The sequence below is a fragment of the Acipenser ruthenus genome, chromosome 6 (assembly GCF_902713425.1).
Source record: "Acipenser ruthenus chromosome 6, fAciRut3.2 maternal haplotype, whole genome shotgun sequence".
NCBI lineage: Eukaryota > Metazoa > Chordata > Actinopteri > Acipenseriformes > Acipenseridae > Acipenser > Acipenser ruthenus.
Genome location: NC_081194.1, coordinates 69,090,656 through 69,115,492, shown reverse-complemented (window position 1 = coordinate 69,115,492; position 24,837 = coordinate 69,090,656). Strand labels below are relative to the sequence as shown.

The 24,837-nt window shown below is 37.9% G+C and overlaps 1 protein-coding gene and 1 pseudogene across 2 annotated transcripts in view; one reads left to right on the top strand and one right to left on the bottom strand.

Moving 5' to 3' along the window:
• LOC117410347 (GRB2-associated and regulator of MAPK protein 2-like) overlaps positions 1–4,522 on the top strand; it is a 50,342-nt gene extending 45,820 nt beyond the window's left edge. For both annotated transcript variants that reach the window (XM_034016785.3, XM_059025735.1), the window contains exon 6: positions 228–4,522. In XM_034016785.3, the coding sequence (XP_033872676.2) occupies positions 228–1,254 (1,027 nt within the window). In that variant the 3' untranslated portion in view covers positions 1,255–4,522. The remainder of the gene's footprint in view (positions 1–227) is intronic.
• A 963-nt stretch (positions 4,523–5,485) lies between these two features.
• On the bottom strand, positions 5,486–24,659 carry LOC117410349 (trifunctional enzyme subunit alpha, mitochondrial-like; annotated as a pseudogene).
• Positions 24,660–24,837: the final 178 nt, after the last annotated feature.

The following is a 24,837-nucleotide window of genomic DNA, read 5'->3' as shown; positions in this document are numbered from 1 at the left end:
GTTAGCAGCTTATTTATGATAACTAACTGCAATAGCATGCACAATTACGTCACTTTATTTTTTGAAATGCTAGATTAAAAGGAACAAATGCATTTTAAAAGGCTTTCTTTAGTTATGCTTGTTTGAGCAAAAAATGTCAAAATGAAACGGCTGCAGTTCCAGCAGCAATGTTGAGAGGCATGTTGCTTTATTTTAGTAAGTTGTAGCTTGTGCTTTTTTTTTTGCAGTTCTGGAACTCGCAGTGGTAGCTGTTCACCTTCTCCAGACTCTTACTCCCTCTACTGTTACCCGTGTAACTGGAGTGACTGCAAAGCCTTTGATACGTCCACACGACAACTTCCTGGCAGCAACGGGGCCCCTGGCATGCAGCCAGCGCAAACTTCACGGTCGGACCCTTGGGCCTATACAGACACTATGCCCAGTGTGGCCAGTGGGCGTTCCACCCCCCTCCTCAGCACCGACACCTACAAAAGCTATTACAGCTGCCCTAGGCTGAAGCCTCCTCACTCTCAGAAACGTTTTGCTCCTTTTGGGGCACTGAACCCTTTCGCTAACCCTGGATACTCCAGCAGCCCTTCCTCGTCCCCAGCCGAATGGTTGGAGCCAGGGGACTGTCAGAAATCTCCTTCCCTTGCCTCTGAACCCACTGATCCTTTCGACCCACCCAACAGCCGGAGCACCTCTCCAGATATTGCTTCTCTCAACTCGGGAGACATGAGGTTCGATCAGGACCTCTGGAACCGCCATGCAGAACAAATTTACAAGTCTGGCGATGGTGGGATATGCGCTGTCCCACCACCTCGGCCACCTAAGGGCTTTGAGTCTGAAAACATAATCATAAGAAGCACAGCTCCACTCTCCCCCACCATTGTGAGGGGCGCGGAAGGTGGCATCACCAGGGTTTACCTCACCCAAGGGGTAATTGAGGTCCCACCTGTATCTACAAGATGCAGCCCCGAGACTCCTGTGTCAGCCTCTTCCCCCCTCGCGTCAGGTATGGCCCGAGCTAATGGGGACGGATCCGCATGGCAGCCCCCTTCAGACATCTCAACACTCTCTGTGGAAGAGGTTTCCAAGTGCCTGAGGTTTATAGGCCTCTCAGAAGATGTGGTAACTTTTTTTGTCCGTGAGCGCATTGACGGGAGCATTTTCGTGCAGCTGAATGAGGAGATTCTCTCAGACGACTTCAAGCTGACAAAGCTGCAGGTCAAGAAAATCATGCAGTTTATTAAAGGCTGGAGGCCAAAAATATAACGCTCCACTCATGTGTGAGGCTTATATTTGTGACTTGTGTTTGGGACCAAGGTTGATCTTCCTGGAGATAGAATGAAGATACTGTACTACAAAAGAAAACAATATTGGGTAAGGAGGGATGGACATACGGTTGGAGGGAGGAAGGGATAAAGGAATGTGAGATTTGAATTAGTACAAACCTGAATTTAGAGTTTCAGTGTCTTGTTGGAATACTACTGAAGATTGAATGTTTATGACTTTGGTACTTTGTATATCTTCATCTATCCAGCTCAAATCCAGGCAGAATTGAAATGTATCCTAGTTTTGTATATTAAATCTGAAGTTCCTGTCTCGGTTAACATTCTGCATGACACTTAGAGTAACATACATAATTATGATTCCTATGGGAAACTACTCGGTTCTGAACTATTGAAGTTCTCAACATTCTCAGCTCATACCTTTGGGTTCTGCACAGTAGGTCTGTCTACAGGCTGAGAAAGCAAGCGCAAGGTGGTCTTGGTGGCAGAGTGGGATAATGCACTTCCCTTTCAGCGTAGCAGACCTGGATTCAAATCTGATTTATTTCACAAATTGAGAGTTTCCTGCCCACATCACAAAATCAAACACACAATTTAACTCTAATGTCACTAGGTAGTTTTGCATACAAATATATAACTGAAAGAAAAGCCATGGATTGGGTGGGCATGGAGACTCATCTGCTCCCTTATCCCCAGAAAGGGTGGTTCTTCTTGGCTGGTTTGAGGCATGCCTGCAGGGACAGTGTAGGGAAGCTCACATTGTCACTGCCTGTGCTTTACTCCTTTGTGATAGAGAGGAATTCACTCTCCATTCCAGCCCCTTTGATGATCACCAAAAGATTCACATTTTCAAGCAATGTCAGCTTAATCATTTCTGTGGCTTTGAAATCCCAGCTGCCTTAAGCTTCTTTATTCTGCATACCCAAATTCAACTTAATGTACTGGGTATGTGCTTCTCATGTTAATAACACCTTTAACATTGTGATTCCTAGTTTACTGCTTAAATGTGCTAAGTAACTTGTACCCTGTGCCACATCAATACAGCAACACATATCACCGTGCAGTTTAAAGAACAGCCACCCAAGATGCTACTGTGAGCAATTATAGAATGAAATAATGTACAAGAAAGAAACCATGGTAATGGAAATTACAGTAGTCATTTGTTTCATTTCTAAGAATCTGCTGAACATGTGATTTGCTTTCCCTGTAACCATGGTACAGAAACACAGGTTTCTGAAATGAAGCAAGTATTCTAGCAGAACATGCTTTGGGTTATGTAGAGGCAAGAGGCACATGTTTGGCCATTCCCATTCAGCTTTGATATTCATGGTATTTTAAGTAGAGAAGAGGTTTGCACACGCCACCCACTAGAATGCAATTTATGAGCTAATCAGTGGGATATGTGTGTAGGTGTACAGTATTGATAACGATCTATGTTTATTGGATAGGTTACATCAACCATAGCTTAGACAGACAATGTTTAAGTGTCAGTAATGCCAAAAGCCTGACAGACTATGACATACACCACTCTAGCAAGCTCACCTTAAATGTACTTTTAAATCCTGTAAATGTGCTGCCACAACATGAGCTCAAATAAAATTCACCAAATATGTACTAAAACAAAGCTCTCTCTCCCACTAAAATTAAGATTGGTCTTATTTTCCTTGCTAACCAATTTTGCAGTACCAGTACTAGTGTCATTTTTTTTTTTAAAACTAGAGCTTAGATGAATTCAAATGACAGCACTACAGCCATTAGAAAGTATAGTGATGGCTGTCCCATCAGTTGTATTTAATTCAGACCTAGGTACCTTATCATTTAGCAATATGCTGTATATTTCACTCTATGTCACCGGCTGCACCGACTTTACATGCCAGGGATAAAGTCATAAGAAGCTTATATTCAAGATGCAAAATTGAAACTTTTTTTAATCTATATCTGATAATGTGCATTGTTTGGGAGATTTATTGAGAAGCCACCATCTTATAAAACCCTAATCCTTTTTACTAGTAACTCTGGCCTTTTAATTCTTAATGACTCACAGGCCATGCTGGTCTTGTAAAACTACCACATGGAACACATTCAGACAACTACCTACAGTAAGAACAATCTCTTCATTTTTAAACTTTGCTATTAATGAAAAGGCTTTACTTAACAACCATCCCTACTCTTGCGTACCAGTGAGGCTACTAGCTTCTGAAAATACTCCTCTGGGAGGTATGACAGAATTTTTTTTTTTACTTTGTGTGTTTATGGGTTTGTGTATGTGTGGAAGGTCAGTTAAGGTAGATCGAATGAGAGGACATGAAGCACAAGCGTTTCAAATAACAAACACACAATGATTGAAAAGAGAAAACAGACTGGCAGGTATAGTTCAACCTTAAGCAGCTTCTTTTCTCTCTCAATCTTTCTACTACCATTAAACAAGTGACTACAAGGGGTGTGTTGAGGACGAAAAAAGGAAACAACTATACAATATAGATAACTCCAGGTTAGTATATAAATACAAAAGCAGCTCAGAGCTCAAACATTTTAAGAAAGGCAAGTCCAACAAAACTGTCCACGTAGTTCTGCATCAACGCCCTTTCTCCCCTCCACAAAAAACATGCCTCACAGTCATGTAGTCACACAGGTGTAACATATTGATAATACCTAAAACTTCTCTTTGTACACAAGAAAAAAAGTCTATTTTAAAATGAAATGGCTACCAGATGTTAAGCACAAAGTATAATTTGTAGAAGATTTTGGGGGTGGGGGGGGCAATATTGTTTATCAAATCTCTTGGGAGCTCCACAAATAAAATAAAGGGCAGATTTTAAATGGCGTGGAAGATGATGGAATTGCTTGGTTGCTGATTTTCCAGTTCTGGGTTTGATGTGGCTGGGCTGACTATCACAAACACATTTACACTAATCTTACATCAGAGTATATTAACTGTTGAGTTAAATACATTATAAATATCCTGTAAAGATGTGTGAAATTGTAGTAAAAGTTTAGGGTCCAACAGCAAGTACTTCTCCTTGAAACCCCTGCAGATCCAATGTCATGTTCTGCTTTCAAAAGTAGTACTCCAGTTCAAGCTTTGCTTCAGCAGTTTGGAAACCCATTACCTCTGTGAAAATCTAAATTAAAAGGCATCATTAGGCTGTAACTATGCTGACTTTCTATCAAGGTACAACTTCAAGTTGCCTTTTGTACATTGTTCTGAAGAAGCCTGTAATTAAGCACACTATTAAAAGACTGTAATTTGAGTTTAAATTGTACTGTACTAATCGCTGCTGTCTGAAGTTGTATAGTGTGCTATTTGTCAAAGACGGTGCTGAATTATACAGTTTAATGACTCTGGTTTTTAACTACTTTCTGTGTGCCCAGAGGATTGTGTATGTATATTTATGGAACAGCAACCATTCTGCCCCCACCCCACATGTAGAATATTGTTATAAAAAAGAAATAATATTTAACACAGATAGTGTTATTGATTGTAATGAAATTCTTAATTTCTTTTCATGTAACATGTAATCCATATGGATTAGAGAAATAAATAGAGCACAAGAAACAAAACTACATTTTTAAACATTTACGATCCCCGTCATTATTTCCCTTTTCTCGGCTGTCTGTGATAACCATGAACCTGCATGCTGTCCAGTCTTTATTACAAGGTCTGTCCTTGGGAGTTTTAACAGAATCAGGAGGTTGGTGCAACTAGTGATGACACTAATAATTGTGGCAGGGCAGTGTGTTTCCATTTACATTACCACAATAAATAAGCATGCACATTAATTCAGAATGATAATAAAACAGAGAACAAGGTCAAGCCTCTGCCACAACATCCAGTTTAAATAAAGGGTTGGTCCAATAACCAGTTATATTTTATTCTAGACTCGTTCTGTTTCTAAATGACACATTTCACAGCATGTTTCTTTTTCTTCTTACAATATCAAAACAATTAAAATATTTAGGTTTTTAAAACTCACATGCAACTGAACACATTTCAGGGGTCTCTGGTATATCCCCCCACAGTCCTCACATAATTGGAAAGTGTATATACTGTTTCATAAACAGTGCTGAAACCTTTGCCAAAATGAAATGGGTGAGGTACATCAATGTAAAATGTACTGTATCACACGGTACTTATGGATGTATATGAAAAAACAGTCTAAATACATTGATAAAGTTGGTCTTAAAAAAATAAATAAACAAAAAACAACCAGGACTCCAAACAGTTTAGTTTTATTGTTAAGATGGTTTTACAATGAAATGCTGCATTACAATGGCCACAGTGTTAACCATCTACTATATTTAAACAAAACTTTCCATTTTACAAGTATGTGCAAATTAATTTTAGCTCTGCTAAAAACACAGAAATAAGTGCCTGAGCTGTCTGCATTTCAAAGGCACCATGGGAAGATGATTTAGGATAGTTATTCTTTGTTAATTTTTCAAACAAATTGTAATATAAAAACAGTGCATTTCCATTGTTTAAGGTTACTTAGACTTATCCATTGTGATTATCCACCAATATCTATTTTACTGGTTTACTTGTGAAATTTCTTGCTGGCATCCTTGGCATGGTAAACCAGCAACTGACACGGTGTGAACTGATTACCATAGACTAATTACCATGTTCATACTTTCTCATCTTCTCAACAAGTTTATCTACTCCGTAGGAGTCAACAAATCTGAAAGGACCTAAAAACAAAACACAAGATGCATTATAAAATTGGGATGAAGGAGAGGGGATTAATATAGAAATATGTAAAAGGAGGACAGATAAAATAACCATCAAGCTTATAAAATGAATGACAAGAGACAGACATACATGTCAGCAAAAGCAAAAAAACCTACATTTCTATGAGTTGTTCTGAAGACTTTCTTACCTCCCAGACATGGTGGGAATCCCAAGCCAAAGACTGCCCCAATATCTCCTTCCACTGGGTTAGTAAGAATTCCTTCCTGCAGGCACATCACTGCCTCATTCACAAACCTGGACACCAGGCGATACTGGTCATCACTGTCTTTGGCTCTGAAAAAAATTAGAGTTACGACAAAATCATGACCTAAATATTACAGCTTCATTGTATTACTTTTTTACCTTTTTAATTATGGTACAATACTTTAAATAGATCACCTGAACAAAAGACCATTTTAAACACCTTACCCAATTTAAATGTTTCTATGCAACTCTGTTTGGAACTTTAAAATTCCATGTTACAGGGATGTTAATAGGACAAAGTTTAGGGTATGTTCCAATATAATCCAGACCTTGTTGAATCCCATTCCCAATTCAGAATATTATAAAGGCAGGACTGTAAAAGATATTTGCATTTGTACCGAGTAAAAAAAAAAAAAAAAAGGGAGGAGTGCTTAGTCATTCAAAACAATTCCCAAGATAAAGCCTTCATTAGTGTACCGATCACCACAGATGCAGACTCTTATCAAATTATAGGGATCTCTACAAGAATCACTTACACTTCAGGATTTACTGCAATCTTAAACTTCTCCAAGATCTCCTCAACACCTGGATTCACATTTTTGTTTTTTGTGCCTTCTTGATAGATGTAACATCCTTTTCCAGATTTGCGGCCTGTACACAAGCATTTGAATATAAAACCTATAGTCTAATCCTGCACGGTGAAGTTAAATTTGTCCAGCTTTGGTTGTGGAATGTTTTTTTTTTTTTTTTTTTATGGCGGGGGGGTGGGGAGGTGGTAGGTAGGTAGACTACGTTTAAAATATATTTACCTTTGAATCCTTTTGCTACCATGGTTTTTAGTACTTCAACATTGCCTCCACCAAATCGGGAGCCAAATGCTTTGCCCAAGTCCTCTGCTACATGAGCAGCAACGTCGATTCCTACTTCGTCAGCAAGAGTGGCAGCGCCAACAGGGAACCCAAAGCCAGTTGTGAGGGCATCCAGTTTCTTAGGGTCAACGCCTTCCTACATAAAGAGCACACAGAGCATTTCTTTTAACTAATAATACATAAATAAAAATAAAAAACAAGGGTCTGTCTATGTCTATCTATTTTTACACACACACACACGGTTGAAAGGTCGCCGTTATCTACGGGGTATTTGTGTCCCCTAACAAGCGATATTTATTGACAACATGCCATAATACAGGAACAAATGACCATTGCACTTTATCTGGTAATAGCCCTTCTCCTTCCTGGTTTACAACACTCTGTATGTAAGCTACCCTCAAATCAATAAACTTCAGTTTAGTCACACGCTCGGTATGTTCCCATTCGCGTCAGTACACTCAATAAAGCCAACGTTGAACTTTTTACTATTTTTTTACAGTTTACTATTATTATTTAAATTCTTCAAATAATTATTCCTCTCCTGTAACTTCTACCTTTCCTTAGGTTGCTGTTTAAATGCCTGCTGTTCACTTCTGACACTGAATTATTTGAATGTATTTTATGCATGGCCCCCCTTCCACCTCATCATGGAAAGCATGGCACCGCTGTCATGGCAAATCTGCCATGCCACCACCACCGACTGACATGCTTGCTGCGCAGTAATTTTTCGAAAACAGGTTCAAGTGCCGGATATAATTTAACATAATATAGTTAAATTATAAGGGAAAATGTTCCGTGACCTCAGCAAGTAGTCGCTCGTGACAGGTTGTCTCCCTTCAGGAGGTGGTCACTAAGGCAGGTTTTACTGTACACATAAAAATGAGTTTTAAAATGCTGTTGTGAAAAAATGCAAGGCAAGTGGTCCATGGGAAAAATCCAAAACACCAATCAGATGAGAGTACCCACAAAAGTAAGTGTCCATGACTTAATGTACAGCAACTTAAGTGCAGCACGCTTATAAAACACTATCCCTATACTTCTAAATCTCTGGGGATAGAGGTTAAAAGCAATACAAACCTGCAGGGCTCTAACAGCTTCAGCCAACATAGGAGCTAGACATCTGGTTGTATAGAAGCCAGGACCATCCTGAAAAGAAAAAAAAACAGTTTGTTAGAAATTTCAGTATACAATTACACAGGAGCAGGGATCAAAATATAAAATATTTAAATAATTTTAAAATATTTTCATAACCCTTATTTTGGGATATTATGATGAAATACTAAACCAAAATGCCCTGTGTTAAAATAAAAAGAATACATTGCTGTGTCTCTTACCCCCACCACAATGATGACTTTTCCTTGTTTAAGGCCGACAGCTACAGCAGAGGCAATTGTGTCTTTGGACGTTTTGTCTGTGGTGATGATTTCCAGCAGCTGCATTTTGTCTACTGGAGAGAAGCAGTGCATCCCAATTACCTGGGTAAAGAAACAAAAACAGCCATGTGAGAATGCCATATGCAAGATGTCTGGTTATTATACGAGTGCTAAATAAACAACAACAATGCCCTGTAACCCAGTAATATATTCAACTTTTATATTTACTAAAATGTAAGCAAAAAAGTTCAAGTAAAAATCTTACCTTTAGAATCTAGTTTAGCAAACTCTGACTTGAAAGAACAGTAACTTACTTTGTCTGGCCTTTTGCTGACAGAAGCAATGTCTTTGATGGGCAGAGCAGATGTGTTAGTGGCAAAAACACAATGAGGGGGAATAACCTGTAGACAAAAAGTACACCACTGTTCTCGTTGTCATGATTTCTTCAAATAAGCATTGTTATTAATTGACAAACATACATTTCAATCAATATCACCGTGTAACAAATTATTATTATTTTTTTGGGGTTCCTGGGTAGTAAGTGTTATTTCCTAATTGCTTATGCCTCAAAAGTATAGAAAATGGCTATTATTCCCCACAAACTTTGCTTTTGTGACCAGGACAGTGATATTTTGAAATTTACCTATTTTCCAGATTCATTCCAGATAGATTCAGTGCTGAGTAAACTTGGAGTAACTTCTAGAACTTTCCAGTAATATAAATAGTAATATAAATATAGGGGCCTTAAGCCCACCAGTTCAGTTTAGTTCCAGCTGCCTAAGTGGATACATATCTGCATTTTTCTGAGATGGCTTCAAGAGGCTGCAAGCAACCGGCAGACGCATTTTGCTATGTCTGCGGCCAATTTATCAAGACAAGAGCGAAAAAGTACTCCATGGAAGCATCTGCTAAGATGTGTGAGGCCTACAAGGCATATTTCGGCATGCCTGTCAGGGATCAAGACAAACCCTGGGCACCTCATTTCACCTGCGAGCACTGCAAAAAAAACTCTGGAATGTAAGATGGACAATTGTTGCTCGGAATTTTATGTTATAAAATTTGTTAAAATTTTTAAAATTGTAAAAGTTTTTAATTTTAAAATGTTTTACAATTTTCAATGTTATTGAAAAAATATATCATATATGAAAAATGTTGCGAGAATCTCTTACACATTAGTCATGGGTGAAATAAATGTATTTTTGTAGGATGGTACAGAGGGGAAAAGAGAGCCATGAAGTTCGCTATCCCAAGAATTTGGCGGGAACCCACTGACCACTCAAGCAACTGCTACTTCTGCATGGTGGACCCTTCCAAACGTCGGACTGGCAAGAATGCACCTGCTATCACGTATCCGGACCTTCCTTCATCCATCGCCCCGGTGCCACACTGCCATGAGCTCCCCGTACCCACTCCTCCGGAGAGAGAGCAGCAAGTCAGAGAGCGAGGAAGACGTTGTAGATCCAGATGACAATTTCAGAGGTGGAGCTGAGAGAAACCCATACTACCCCAACCAAAAAGACCTCAACGACTTGATTAGAGATCTTGGTCTCACCAAGTCCAATGCCGAGCTTTTGACGTCTAGGCTCAAGCAGTGGAACTTGTTGGATGAAAGTGTGCAAGTCGCTCACTAGTAAGGAGAAAGCGGCTTGGAACAGCTTTGTCGCAGTGGTTCGGGGCTTCCTGGGCAATCACAAGGCCGAAAACTATGTGGAGCTGGTTGAGACTCTGGTGAAGAACTAAGGCACAATGGGCTGTAGGATGTCCCTCAAAGTCCATATTCTTGATGCTCATCTTGATAAATTCAAGGAGAACATGGGAGCGTACTCGGAGGAGCAAGGATATACTGGACTTTGAATGCCGCTACCAAGGACAGTATAACGAGAACATGATGGGAGACTACATTTGGGGGCTGATTCGTGAAAGTGATTTACAGTATAATCGTAAATCTTGAAAAACTACTCACTTCTAAATCTTTTGTAGTCATTTTTGTATTACTTTAGTATAAATACATGTTAATTTAAATTCATATGTTGTTTTTTTCTGACTTTATGTGAACGAAAAGACACAAATTCGCCCGTTTTCTCATTGGAAATAGGTAAATTTCAAAATATCTCTGTCCTGGTCACAAAAGCAAAGTTTGTGGGGAATAATAGCCATTTTCTATACTTTTGAGGCATAAGCAATTAGAAAATAACACTTACTACCCAGGAACAAAAATCGTGTTACATAGTGTATTTAATACATGGTTCAGATAGGTAAGACAAGTGTGGAGTTAACATTTTTGTATACTCCATTTTTATCAAAAAGTCCTAAATTAACATTGTACAAGAGGTATTAAATGTGAACGAAGTACTCAAAGTCGGTTACTTTAGGTCATTGACAAATCAAGCTACATTCAACTGTGAATAATTATGAATTATCATATAGGTTTCAGATGAATCATTCCATTCTATTAGAACAGTTAAACAAATGCTCAAGTTTTTTTTTATTATTATTATTATTTTTTTTTTGGAATATCCTTTCAAAATGCTGAGAATTCAAAACAATTTCCATAATTACACCCCTCGGTCTAAACATCAGCCTTTGCTCACTTGGTATTCCAGAGTGGATAATATCCCCTATTTTTTTTTTTTTCCTACCAATGACCATTTTTACCCAACTGTCTCATTTGTTAATGCAATGGTAACAGCCAAGACATTTAGTGTGGAACTTTTTCAGATTTTAAAATATAGATTCATAAGAGTACCACATTAAAATAAAAAATAAATAAAAATTACCGCTTCAACTTCTTGAATGACTTTGTGTTTTATAGCGATGTCCTCGAACACAGCCTCGATAACCATGTCTGCCTTATTAAAGCCACTGTAATCAAGCTGTCCGGTAAGGTTTGAGAAAATACTGTCCTCTCAAAGGAAGTGATACTTCTCTTCTTCGTTTTATCATTCAACCTGGGAAGACAATATAATTTAGCATTTGACATGTATATATAAAAATTAAATACATAAACAAAAAACACACAGTAGGGCTAATTCGCATAGCGAACATAAAAATAAAAGAAATCATTGTTCACTATTTTTTATGAATGTTTTTATTTTGGTTTAATACAGTAAATACTTTGCGGTACAATTGTGCCAACAGTAAGGAGGACGGGATCTTAAGAAAATGCCACCTGTTGGTAAAATGTCTGCTCACATACCCTTTATAGATCTGCTGTTGTCCTCTGCTCAAGCCTTCCTCTGTAGTATCTTTCAGAATGGTGTGCAAGCCCTTGTCAACAGAGACTTGAGCAATACCAGCGCCCATCAGACCTGCTCCCAAAATGGCCAGTCTCCTTCAATGGAGAAAATAAATGAATTTAAACCAGAAGAGAAAATGAATAATTAAAATGCATGGGTATAATTTAAATACTGTTAAGTTTGGTATTGTATGGTACTATTGTCTGCCCCCCTCCCCTCCCTTTCACCAATTCAGACACTAGTGAATACATTTATTACAAATATTTTATGAACTTCTATTTTTGGATTGAATGCAACAGCAAATATTTTATCCTAGTAGGAGTTTAAGGCAACAGACAGGTATGTCCTGGACCACGGCTGTAAAGTAAAAGGGCCATCCGTGTGAGGAACTATATGATGACCCTGACACAACAGAATAATACACAATAAGAATGCACACGTTTCGAGACACTTTGACCGTGTACGTAGGACCGCCTCAACTGTATCCTCTTTGAAGGAGGATAACAACTGCCAATAGCCAGCACACAAGTTCAGTGGAAAACATTCACTGCATTTCCTACTAGCTTTAAAATAAAGTGCATTACCACCACCTAGTGGAGTTTTCCAGTAACCTCATACAATTTCTAAACTGTTCATAATGTTAATTACATTGTTCTTATAGGAGCTTAGTTACACTGAACTAGTATCTTGAACTAATCACTGCTTTAAAAGGGTACTTACTGAACCTCTTTCTGTGGTGTTCCAAATCTGTTTTTCTTGCATGCTACTTGACCATGGTAGAGGCCAATGAGGGCTTTGGATTCCCTGGTCATGGCAAGTTCACCGAACTTCTACATTGAATTAAAACACACTAATGTCAGAGAAAAAAAATACACTATTTAAATAAACAAACTGGTAGAAAAGGTATTACTAGAACCTTTAACACCTGAAAATCCCTTAAGAATTAAAATCAGTTAAATGTGTAGTTTTTAAAATATATTTTGTACCCTTTACTAAACTTCTGTAAAACAGTAAAATGTCTGTGGCAACTTTTTTTCGCTGATGTCCCATATTTACTGCAACAAATGTTTGCACACGCAGTATAAAATATACCGTATATAAACTCAGTGTAGTAATTACTACACTGAAATAAGAAATAAATAATAATTTTGCAGCATGTATATTTTGGAGATTAAAATAAAAAGTGACATTCTTTTGCCAGCAAATTTCTTGCCAGCAACCATTCATTTGAAGTACGCAATCTCCAATTTAGGCTATTGGTGGGACCAACATGGACCAACATGGAGGGGAGCAAACTCTACATGTTGTATCTTACTATATTAAAACATTTTTTTTAAAGTTCAGGAATGCTCCAATAATATTTATTATCCAAAAAAAGCCCAAAACACAATTCAAGGTGGTTTTAAAAACCAACACCTGTTCCTGTCCTTGGACAAGTACTGTGCAACACTAAGATTTATAACCTCCTATGACATCAAGGTTTCATGAACTCCACTAACTTTTCCAGTTGCCCGAGTGATATTTCTTAAGAAGTTATTAAGTCTACAGTAATTGTAGGCTAGGGTTATTTACCTGTGATTCAGTCAAATAGCCAGCATCCGATCCCTGTTCAATCCCAGTCTGTACAACCTGAGGACAGTAAACAGATTATTGCTTTTTAAAATGTCATGATCTGTTGGCTTAATTTTATTTTTTATTTTGTGATTAACCCAAATAGAATTAATCATCCTTCCTCACAGATAATAAAAGAAACAGCATAGATCTTTGTCACACAGCTCTTGGCACAATGCAGCGGCAGACAAATAGGTAGTCCAGGCACCCGGGACTAACAAAAATTAGGTCCGGACTACCGAACTGTAACGTTGCAAAGCCTGGGAGACTACTGAACTGTAACGTTGCAAAGCCTGGGAGACTACTGAACTGTAACGTAGCAAAGCCTGGGAGACTACTGAACTGTAACGTTGCAAAGCCCACGGGACTACCGAACTGTAACGTTGCAAAGCCTGGGAGACTACTGAACTGTAACGTAGCAAAGCCTGGGAGACTACTGAACTGTAACGTTGCAAAGCCTGGGAGACTACTGGCGGCTTCTAAAGATTTTTTTTCTTTTCTTAAATAGTTACTTCAAAGATCTTCTATATAGAAGATATTTGGTTACTTTGTACAGACTGATAAACCAGCTCATTTTACGTCCCATTTAGTACACGTCTACTCAGTTGAAGCGATAGCTATAGTAACCAGCGAATCCAATCGTGATTGGTTCATGCCTTAAGACTCATGACATTTTATTTATTTATTTATTTTTTTATTTTTTTAAATTGAGCATTAGTTCCTTGCAAAATCAGCGACATGACAGATAAACCAATCAGAGCGGGGAATTTGCTTTACACTTTACTAGAATGGCACCGGCAGTATATAGTGATCGCAAGTATACAGTAGGCTAGTATATTTTATCGGAGTTATGGTTGAGAAATATATATATCACACAAATTAATAAACAGGAGAGAACACTGTACCCTCAAATTGGTTTAGCTAATTAAGACTGGTAAAAGGTGGGGCTAGGTTCAATAAATGGCACAGCTGAGGAAAAATAAAAACACTAACACAAGTGCATAATAATTCCCACAGTCCATTTAGGACCCAGAACATGATTGTTTTAATTTGTTACGCAGTTACTATTTTAAAACTCCCCAGGACTGAGAAAGTCTGGGAAAATAATGCAAATGATGCCGGCAAAACAAAATTCCCTACATTTAATATAAGGAAATATTATTAGATTATTTGGTAGAAATAGTAACAGAAACTAAGTTATTAGCAAACTTTGGCAGTACTGGTTATACATGGTTTAAAAAATAAAAAAAAAAACACACGTTTTATTAGTGGCCCTCAGAAGTGATGTCGGATTTCTTTTTTGAACCTTACAATTTTATCGGAACTACATTTTTTAATGGTGTGCAGCGTTAAATGGAAATGTTTATCTACTGAAAAAATGTGGGCTACCATAATTTGTGGTGGTCTACCATAGTATACCTTTTGGTAGCCTATCGGTCTACCACACATAGTAGTGATTTTTCCACACCTGATAACGTCATTAGCAATGTCAGTTAGCAGCAGAAAAAGGAATGACCAAACATTAAAACATTCAGGACATATCTTTATACATTGTATTGGTTCCTCCAGTGTACGTAGTGCAGGTCACTTACTAAGAGCAGTTTTGAACCATGACTTATGGTTTTTGAGTGAAAATTAGAATTTGAATGCAGCTCATATCACTATGAATATGCCCCCCTCCCCCTCATGGCAGCAGAAGTTACTATTCTTACCTCAATAATTTTCAAGGGAGCAGGGTACAATCCTTTGGTCTGTTTCATAACTTTCGTCTGTACTGTTTTGTATATCTGCTTACAAATGGAATACCCATGACACAGTCTGTCAACTCTGCAGAACAAAAATCAAGAACACTTATTTAGTAAAAATACAAAAAATAAAACATGTATGTATACATGCATGTTAATAGTTTCTCCTAATTTCAGAATGTTATCAGCGATGGATTATTCAGTTTTAGTTTTGTCTAAATGAAAGCACCTACTCTGCATTACACACTTTTCCTTCTTGAGAGAGATTTTCTTATTGGCTATTCCTTTAGCGCATTCAACAGCAACCTCTTCAAGGTATTCCATTGTTCTCTCCTCTGGACCCTTCAAACCAGGACCTAAAAAAACAAACAGATACATACTTAACATGAATATCTAGAAGAAAATAAAAATGAACGATAGCCTTTAGGTCCTACAGTATGACATTAAACCTGTTTATTGATTTAGTGGAATATGTCATTACGTAAAAGTAATAGTTTTCAACTTTACAAATATAAATCAATCACTCATGATCGCAACACAGTGCATTCTCTCAAGGCCCCACCTCGTAGAATATATAGAAAGTTCAGTCACTTACCTAGTGGGTCAACAAGCTGATCAACAAGACCCATCTTTTTGGCTTATTCTGCACAGATATTCCTGCCTGTCAACATCATGTCAAAGGCAGAGGGAATGCCAACCTGAACAGAAATAAAAAGAAACAAAACACATACCGTATTTATTTTTCAATGAAAGAAAAAAAAAATAATAAAAAAGTTCCCAATTCTATTTGAACATTACATCCTTTAACATGAGGATAAAAATGGAAAAATGTTAAATACCATTTTTGGCAATCTCTGGGTGCCACCAGCTCCAGGGAATAATCCCAGCATGACTTCAGGTGTACCCAGAACAGTTTTCTTGTTCTTTGTTGCTACTCTGTATTGGCAGGCAATTGCAACCTAAACAAAGAAACAGCAACGTCCATCAATAAGGATGCTGAAATATTCTTAGCAGGGTATGTGGACAACAGGCTTGAGTCACATTAAATCAAGAAGCGAGGGGACGGAACAGAAAAATTCCAGGATCGTTTTTTAGTTAAAGTCAAACAGAGATAATACTATATGCACCGTACAAGTCATAATGCATAGTTTACTATAGGTTGGATTCACCCTTTTTTCATGTACCCTGGAAGAGGAGTTCTGTAGTTCTGTCTTCAAAAGGACAAACTACTTTACTACCTGTGGTTTACATAAAGCAGGGAACATGAAGAGAAGCTTATAAATCACTGATGTAGAGAGACATCTAATGGAAGAAACACAGCCAAGTTTACATTCAAATCACAAGATCTACCACATGGCAATACAGTACTAATGGTTTCAGGAATATATAGAATGCAACAATTATTGCTTGAAAGAGTTCCTTGTTCTTGCTGCTTTTAAAAGGCATGTGAACTTGGCCTAGGTAACCAAAGGATAAAGTCTACGTCACCCTGTACCTCCAAGCCTCCTCCCAAGCAGGAGCCATTAATAGCAGCTACAATGGGTATGGGGGATTGTTCAATCTTCTGAAACATCCTCTGTCCTTCTTGAGAAAGGCTGGTCACTTCTGCAGCAGTACTGCAGGCTTCAATCATGCTGGTAGGGAACAATTAAGAAAACCAGGTTTTACTCCACTCCACTGCATCAACCTCCACTGCATACACCATTTCAGCACATTTGAGTAATATACAAAGCAGTAATGAAAAGGTATGACTTACCATAAAAATCATTGTATAGGTCGCACTGGCTTAAGTCACTCCCCCTTTTTGATCCTTCAATTTTAGGAAAACACCTTTGTGTTTTAAAATATTTATTTATTATTACTATTGATTTTCCTACATGCTCAACACCGATAAAGAAGATACACAGGTTTAGTTTCAAAATAACCCTTGTTTGCAACATTTTATTCTATTCATTTTACAGTGTTTTTCATTTTTAGTGAAACTGCTAGAAACTATTTTGTTTTTCAAAATTTCTAAAATGTATAAATTAATAATTAACAGAACGTAAACTCAAGTTATACATCACATCTGTATTAACCTATTTTATTTTAGCTTATCAAGTACCCAAGCAAGTATAAGAACTTGTTTGGGTACTTGTTAAGTTTGCTTTACTGAACATTTCTTTCCAAAACCATACTTGGACAATAGTTCCAGCTGAATTGGCTTTTACACATTTGTTGTATTAATTCAAATTTAAAAGCAAACGTATTAAACAGTGCTGTTTGCATCAATTAAAGCAAAAAAACAATAAACTAAATATTTGACAAATCAATGGCTTGGGAGGGTGGGAATAAGGACATTCATAGAAACCGACAGCTATTGTGTTAACAGTGAACCAGTATAGCTTTCAATTCCAAAGATTGATAACTTCAACCACTGTTTTTTTTCTCCACGTGCACACGCGTCTGGGTCGAGAGGAGATCAGTCATGAGTCTGAAAGCTTGCATTTAACATTCAAAATGCCTAAGGGTATTAGGAATAACAAATTAAAACTCATTTACAATAGAGGTTTCGTGTTTCTACCTATCATCAACATGACCTGAATGCCGTAGATCCTGAAAGAATAATCGGGTAACAATCCCATTATGGCACAGGTACAGTAGTTTAATATTAGACACACCAGCGCATGTGTCTCACCGGAGTATTAGTCGCTCCTCCCTTTTAAGGGCCCCGCAAAAATGCCTAGAAAATGGACTTATACAACGGTTTTTACCGTACTTTAAATATATTAGGATCCCAAGTAGAAATATGACCCCATCAGCTTATCAATTAAAATAATTCACCTAGTCACGTTTCGACTTGGGATCCCAACAGGCAATATTTTTTTCAGGTTGTCAACTTAGTAAATAAATGGTACTGACTTGATATCTGCCCCGGCAATGAAGCAGCCCGGTTTTGAGGAGATTAAGACAGCACTTTTGACAGCATCGTTGGCCCAGACTTCACTCATTACTTGAGTAAACTCAGATTGGAGTTGTGGGGACAAAGTGTTTACCTGCAAAACACACATGGTGAGAAAAAATAACATGAGTGCAAGATCTAGAAAAGGACAAAAACCTTTTAAATTGTATAAAACGAAATCTGTAGCTATGAGCAGGTACATTACTTTTCTGATCAGTTAATTGCTAGTTGTAGATAAAATTCACAGATGAAGATCACAGAGTAACAGCTAGCAGTTGTGCAAAATCATATTTTATTTAGGTTAACAGTAATTAATATGTAATTGTATAATCACGAAAATGCAACACAATAAAGTTTAAATATACTGAACAGTATAACTGTTGTGTTTGACAAACAACTCAGACACTACATTTTGATGTTGGGCTGTTTATTAACACTCCACAAACTGAGACAGAACTCCTACCTACTGTCGTAACCCTTTATGCAAAACTATCTCAAGTATAACCAAGGCTACATATAGGTTCAAGTACTTATAAATAGAGGGGCTCGCAGGTTTTATAAACATTTATAAAAATGTTCCTCAGAAATGTATACTTGTGACTTCATATAGTTTCCATTGTTTCTATGATACAGACATTAAAGTTCAGTTTGTACATTATTTTTTTTTCTATTGTAAAATTGTTCACCTCGACAAGGACTAAAGCAAGAACTCTGTTGGACTATCACCAAAGAACCAGAAAGGATATGTAGTATTAGACAAACTAGAATGTATATTTATAAAATGGTTTGTAAACCTGGAGTAAAATGTATGCTTTGGGTAGTTCATACACAACTATAAAACACTCAATCATAATGTCCTGGTAAGACCACAGTTGTGTACCAATACATAAAGATCTCAAAATGTGCTGTCTGTATCATGGATAAACATAAAAACTCACATAAGCACAATGTGGCAGACATATCAAAGGACATTGTTAAGTCCAGACATATTTAGGAGGAAAATATGTCAGCGACACTTGGACTTATTTTCTGTCAAACCTTGCATTTATGAAAACAAACAGATAAACGTTATTCATAATGTACCCTAACTGACAGCGTCGAGTAATATGAGTATTATGTGCTTGTACTGTAAGGATTTTATTTTGGATATTATAAACCACAAAACACAGTAACACAAAGCTGTTAACTGTACACTAAAAGCTGCATTGTCTTACCTTGGAGTTAGGGCTGTTGAGCCGCACAACTGCCACATCACCTTTGACCTCACAGTTGACATGGGTTTGAGCTAAGAGACAGAGACAACGACAAATACATTTAGAAGTCTAATTTTGTTTTGTAAAATAAGCTATAAATATGCAAAAATATTGTACTTACCTAGCACGGCAGATGAAACTGTGAAATTATGGCATGTATAGCCTGGAGGAAACAAAAAAAAAAAAAAAAAAAAGTACTTTTAACATAAGCTATATATTCTCAAAAAAGTGGGCCTAAAATGTGACAAAGGTCACTTACAGTACTTGGAGTACAAATAAGATAACCTGGAAAAACACAAACTACTGAAATGACACATGGCAGATAATTGCAGGTTGCCAATTTGCCCAGCACCAAATGCTCCAGGTACAGATGGGTTGTAGTGAAGGATTATGTTATGGTTATATTATGGGAATGAAGAACATTGCCAGGAATACTGCTCCCAAGCAAGACCCTCTGACTAAAAACTGCCAACAATATTATTTTCAACTGATGTTTCTGTGGATATTAACACACTGGCAACTTAAAGTTTTCCAAATTTTTATACCTCAGACAACTGGTAATTGTCATGTACTGAGGTAGGACACGGGCCCGGTTTTTGGGATGGAACCGCATAACAGTCTCCCGTTTTGACTGGTCCATGTCTGTCACATGAATATGTCGTCACACGAGTGGAAAAGCTTGCAGGCATTTGTAACATTGTAATCAGAGAGAGAGAGTGATCTGCTTTCCACAACCTTACCATTAAAATATAATGTGGTATTACGCTGTACTGATATAACAAACCATGGGTAATTACTTTATATTAATTATTATGTTATGCACAAATGTAAGAATTGGCTTTATGTGGTGGTGTACTTTTTTCTTACAAGTAGCATATATCTATAATCATTTTTGTGATATATTTTAATATAAAATGTATACACTATTGCAGTTTTGTTAGAGGATACATTAGTTTATCTCTAATATAATCACAGTTGTACATATAGACTGCCCCTGTTTTGATTTACGTCGCAAATTCTGGGCCGGTTTGCTTTTCAGATAATGTCCCAAATTCTGGGCCGATTTGGTTTGCAGATAACGTCCCAAATTCCAGGCCGCTTTGGTTTTTAGATAATGTCCCAAATTCTGGGACGCCTTGGTTTTTAGATAATGTCCCAAATTCTGGGCCACTTTGCATTTTCGAATTCAGCCCAGTTTTGGGGACTCAGCTGACAGCGAGTTTCTAAGTCATCCATGCAGTTTACCATAAACTGGATCGTGAATTCATTTAAGAGTAACCCTTAGTACATGAATCAAAGTTAATGTATTTTTTACTCTCCCCAGAAATATATATATATTTTTTTTATGAAAAAACAGAAATAAAATGTAAATGTTAAAAAAAAAAAACGTATTTCTTATTACGTGAAGAAACTACATTGCACTGAAATGGATACATGAAAATTAATTAAAGCATTCGTTTTCCTTTATTAAAGGCTAATATTAAAACACATTTTTGGGAAGGAACATGGTATTCCAAAAAAAGGACATCTCATTTTCTTATGTAACGTCCATCAATATATCGTAGTGTTTCAGATTCTTTTTGGACAGAAATGAGCCTGCAACTGTGAGTAGATGAAGGCCGTTTATTTTGACAATAATTAAATAATCACAAAATAAAATCATAAAGTGAGGGAAAGGAGACTGGGAGTCAAAAGTGAAAATAAATGATTGTAGTAATTTCTCTTTTACCCTACCCTTCCCAGTCTTTTCCCCGCCCCTCTTTTGTGCAAAACCTGTACTCCAATTCCCCTCCACACACGTGTACCACCATGCAACCCCGGCACGCACACACCACCATGCAACCCCTGCACCCACACACTCACCATGCAACCCCTGCACGCACACACCACCATGCAACCCCTGCACGCATACACCCACAATTCTTTGCAAAATATATTTTCGGGTATTCAGCCCCATTCATGTCTATGGCGGTGTTAAAAAACATATTTTCAGTCATATCTCTCGAACGAGAGCACCTATAACCACCGTTCGAAGGGTTCTAGACCAGCCTGAACGTAATATGCCCAGTTTCATAGCAATTCTTTGCAAAAAATATTTTCAGGGCGTTCAGGGTGTTCAGCCTCATTCATGTCTATAGCAGGGTTGAAAAAACACATTTCAGGCATATCTCTCGAACCCGAGCACGTAGAACCACCATTCAAACCCCAAACCACCACCTAAAACGGTGTGGTGGTTCACCCAAACACTCATGTCATGACAAAAAAATTCACTTTGCCAAGCCGTCCTGGCATTTGAACCATGAAAATGGTGACTCCTGGTGCGGGGCCCCATGGGGCCCCAACGCAAAAAAAATCAAGTTCCTAACCCCCACAGAACCCGAGATACGCCCTGTCAAAAATGTCCAAAAACAACCCTTTTTGGGGTCGTATCTCCATGACCCCGGGGCCTAGAAACCGTGTTGAACTTCCTAGGGTCATGTCTGGCGTCCCTCTTTCACAGGGAGCCACCCATTTTCAAATGCTACATTTTCAACAAATTTTCACATTATCAGCATGATGGCATGTCAAGGTTGCATTTCCAATAGCTTTTGAGCTCCAGGTTGGCAAAAAAAAGTCTAAACTGGTGTCCTTTCTAGCTGGGGACATGTCGCTTGGAGGGATCGACAGGGGCCCCGAGGTGGACCTCCGTACCGATTTTCAAGTCTCGGGGACCCCCGGAACCCGAGATATAGCACCCTGAAAAATGTCTATGGGAAATCCCATTATAAAACCCCTTTGGGGCAACGCCCACCATCTTTAGCTAAGGCTCTTGTGTACGCAAAGAATGTCCTTCTGAGTTTGTTGGCCCAGGGGTCGTGGAGATATGGGTACAATAAGAGACCACCCCCTTCCCTATGGTAAATGCCATTATAAAAACACCATCGGGGTAAGGCTCAGCTAATGGCGGTCGTGGGTCTTACGAACTCGAAGGAACCCATTTTCTTTAACTAAGACTGTTGTGCATCTAAAGAGAGTACTAGCGAGTTTGTTGGCCCAGGATTTGTGGACCCCCAGACCGCGATTTCCTATAGCAAAATACATACAAAAAATGTCCATATAAGACCTGAAATGTGCACAACTTGCAAATTGGTACTGCAATTTAAAGGCCTGTAGTGTCAGACTGGTAGTCCCTAACTGATTCAAGTGTTTTTGGAATGATTCCTGCAAAGACTGATTTATAAGAAAAAAGAGAGATTGACAAACAGCATTTTGCTTTATATGCAGAAACGGGCAACTACAAGAGGGTGTCAAACAAGCTGTGACTGTCCTAGGAGGCTACAGAGAACCTCTGGGTATGAATCCAGATGCTCGCAGTACCTGTTCTTAGATGTCCGAAACCACTGTATCGCTGTATAACTGTATGCCCTATAAATATCACTTTTTATTGTGTATTTGAGGAACACAACCAATTACAAACTTCATTTGAATTGTTCTGCTATCAGAATATCAGTGTATAACTTTGCTGGGTATTGCAGTGTATGCTGGGTATCAAAAGGTCTTCACTTTTACAAAAGGCTGTCAGAATTTAAAAAAGGCTGTCAAAGTTACAAAAAAATAGGTGTGCTCCTAACCCAATACTTGTCTTTTTAATTCTGCGCATCCAAATACTTGTAGTTAAAAGTTTTAAGAATTAAGCCTACTGTTTGTTGTTCTGTCCTAAACCAGCAGTTTGTCACCCAAATTTATTAAATAAACGGGGGATTGGGGGGTCATCAGATTATTCTCCATTTTATTGTAACTGAGGTACCATTCAGTTGAGCGGAAATTGTAAAGGGGTACTCAAGCTGAAATCTCCAGATAGAAGGGGTAGTTTCAAAAAAAGGTTGAAAACCCCTGACCTAAACTATCAGGAATAGATAAGGGAAATGTTGACTAATACAATACAATAGGATTTATTTGAAGTTGTTGAAGGGCACTGGTCTCTTAAACCCAGAGGTTCTGATAAACCCCTACGCCTCACTATATATTTATGGACATTACATAAGCAAATGAGATGTACTTTTTTTTTTTTTTTGGGTATACCATGTTCCTAAATGTTTTCTGGGGAAGAGTAAAAATACATTAACTTTGATTCATGTACTAAGGGTTACTTTTAAATGAATTAACGGTCCAGTTTATGGTAAACTGTGCATGCGTGACTTAGAAACTCGGCTGTCAGCTAAGCAGAATATCTCGAAAACTGGCCTAAATTCGAAAATGCAGATTTCGGGACGTTATCCAAAAACCGGAGCAGCGCAGAAATTGGGATGTTAACAGAGTGCCCCAGAATTTGGGACGTTATCTAAAAACCAAAGCGGCACAGAATTTGGGACGTTATCTGCAAACTAAATCGGCCCATAATTTGGGTCGTTATCTGCAAACCAAAGCGTCCTAGAATTTGGGACGTTATCTGCAAACCAAAAAAGTTGTGGAAAGCAGATCTCTCTCTCTCTCTCTGATCACAATGTTAAAAATGCCTGCAAGCTTTTCCACTCGTGTGACGACATATTCATGTGACAGACATGGACCAATCAAAACGCAAGATTGTTATGCGGTTCCATCCCAAAAACCTGACCTGTGTCATACCTCGCAAATCTCCAATTGACAGGATTGTTTTTTTTTTTTGGATTGTTAACTTAAAGAACAACAACCTAATAAAACAACAGTGCAATTAAGTCCCAAAATATTAGCTTGCAAATGTAGTATTCATATAGATTGCATTCCCACACAGTGGTGACCCTTGAAAGAGACAAAGTTGCATCAACATGAAGGGTCTGAAATTCACCTCATGGAAGTAATAATTTCAACACAGTATAAGCAGCTGATCGTTTCTGGAAGAAAACAAATTAATATGATACGCAATGTATTTTATACCAACAGCATTTATTAACTATGCATTTCATAACATCTGCATGAGTCAGCCTAGCCGGATGTCCAACATCTCTCAGAAGTCCATCAGACAAATAGTAAAAACAGTCAACATGTAATGTACAAAGTGGAGAATCAAGTAAAATGGGTGTTACTGGCAGAAACAATATGTTATCATCCGTCTGTATGATTCGAATAAACATTGATTTTTTCCACACACACATTAAATGTTTCCTGACCATTTAAATATATTGTGTCAAAATGACTTTCCCATTAAGTAGGTGAAAGGTGATGTCAGTATACTAACAATAATAACCCGTGTGTCTCACTCGATGACCAGCGGCGTCCCCACTGCAAACACACAATCAAACATGTAACAAAAACAAGGAAAGCACCCCTCATCTGCAAACAGACCACTGTCACAAAAATCCCTCGTTACCTGTGAGAAGTGAGTATCTGGTAGTTGAAAACCTGAAGAGAATCCCTACAGCCCGAACACCAACTACCTGAGAACTCAAAGAGGAGTGAGAAAAAGCATAGACAAATTTGGCCTATTTAGATGTATGTGACTCGGGATAGTCTCTGATGAAAATAATAGGACACTACTCCACACAAATGAGTTGGAGCTAAAAAAAAACACAAAAAGATCATTTATAATATATATTTACATCCTATGTGTTTTTCTAATTTGTTTTCAAGCTATCTTTAGTGTCAAATA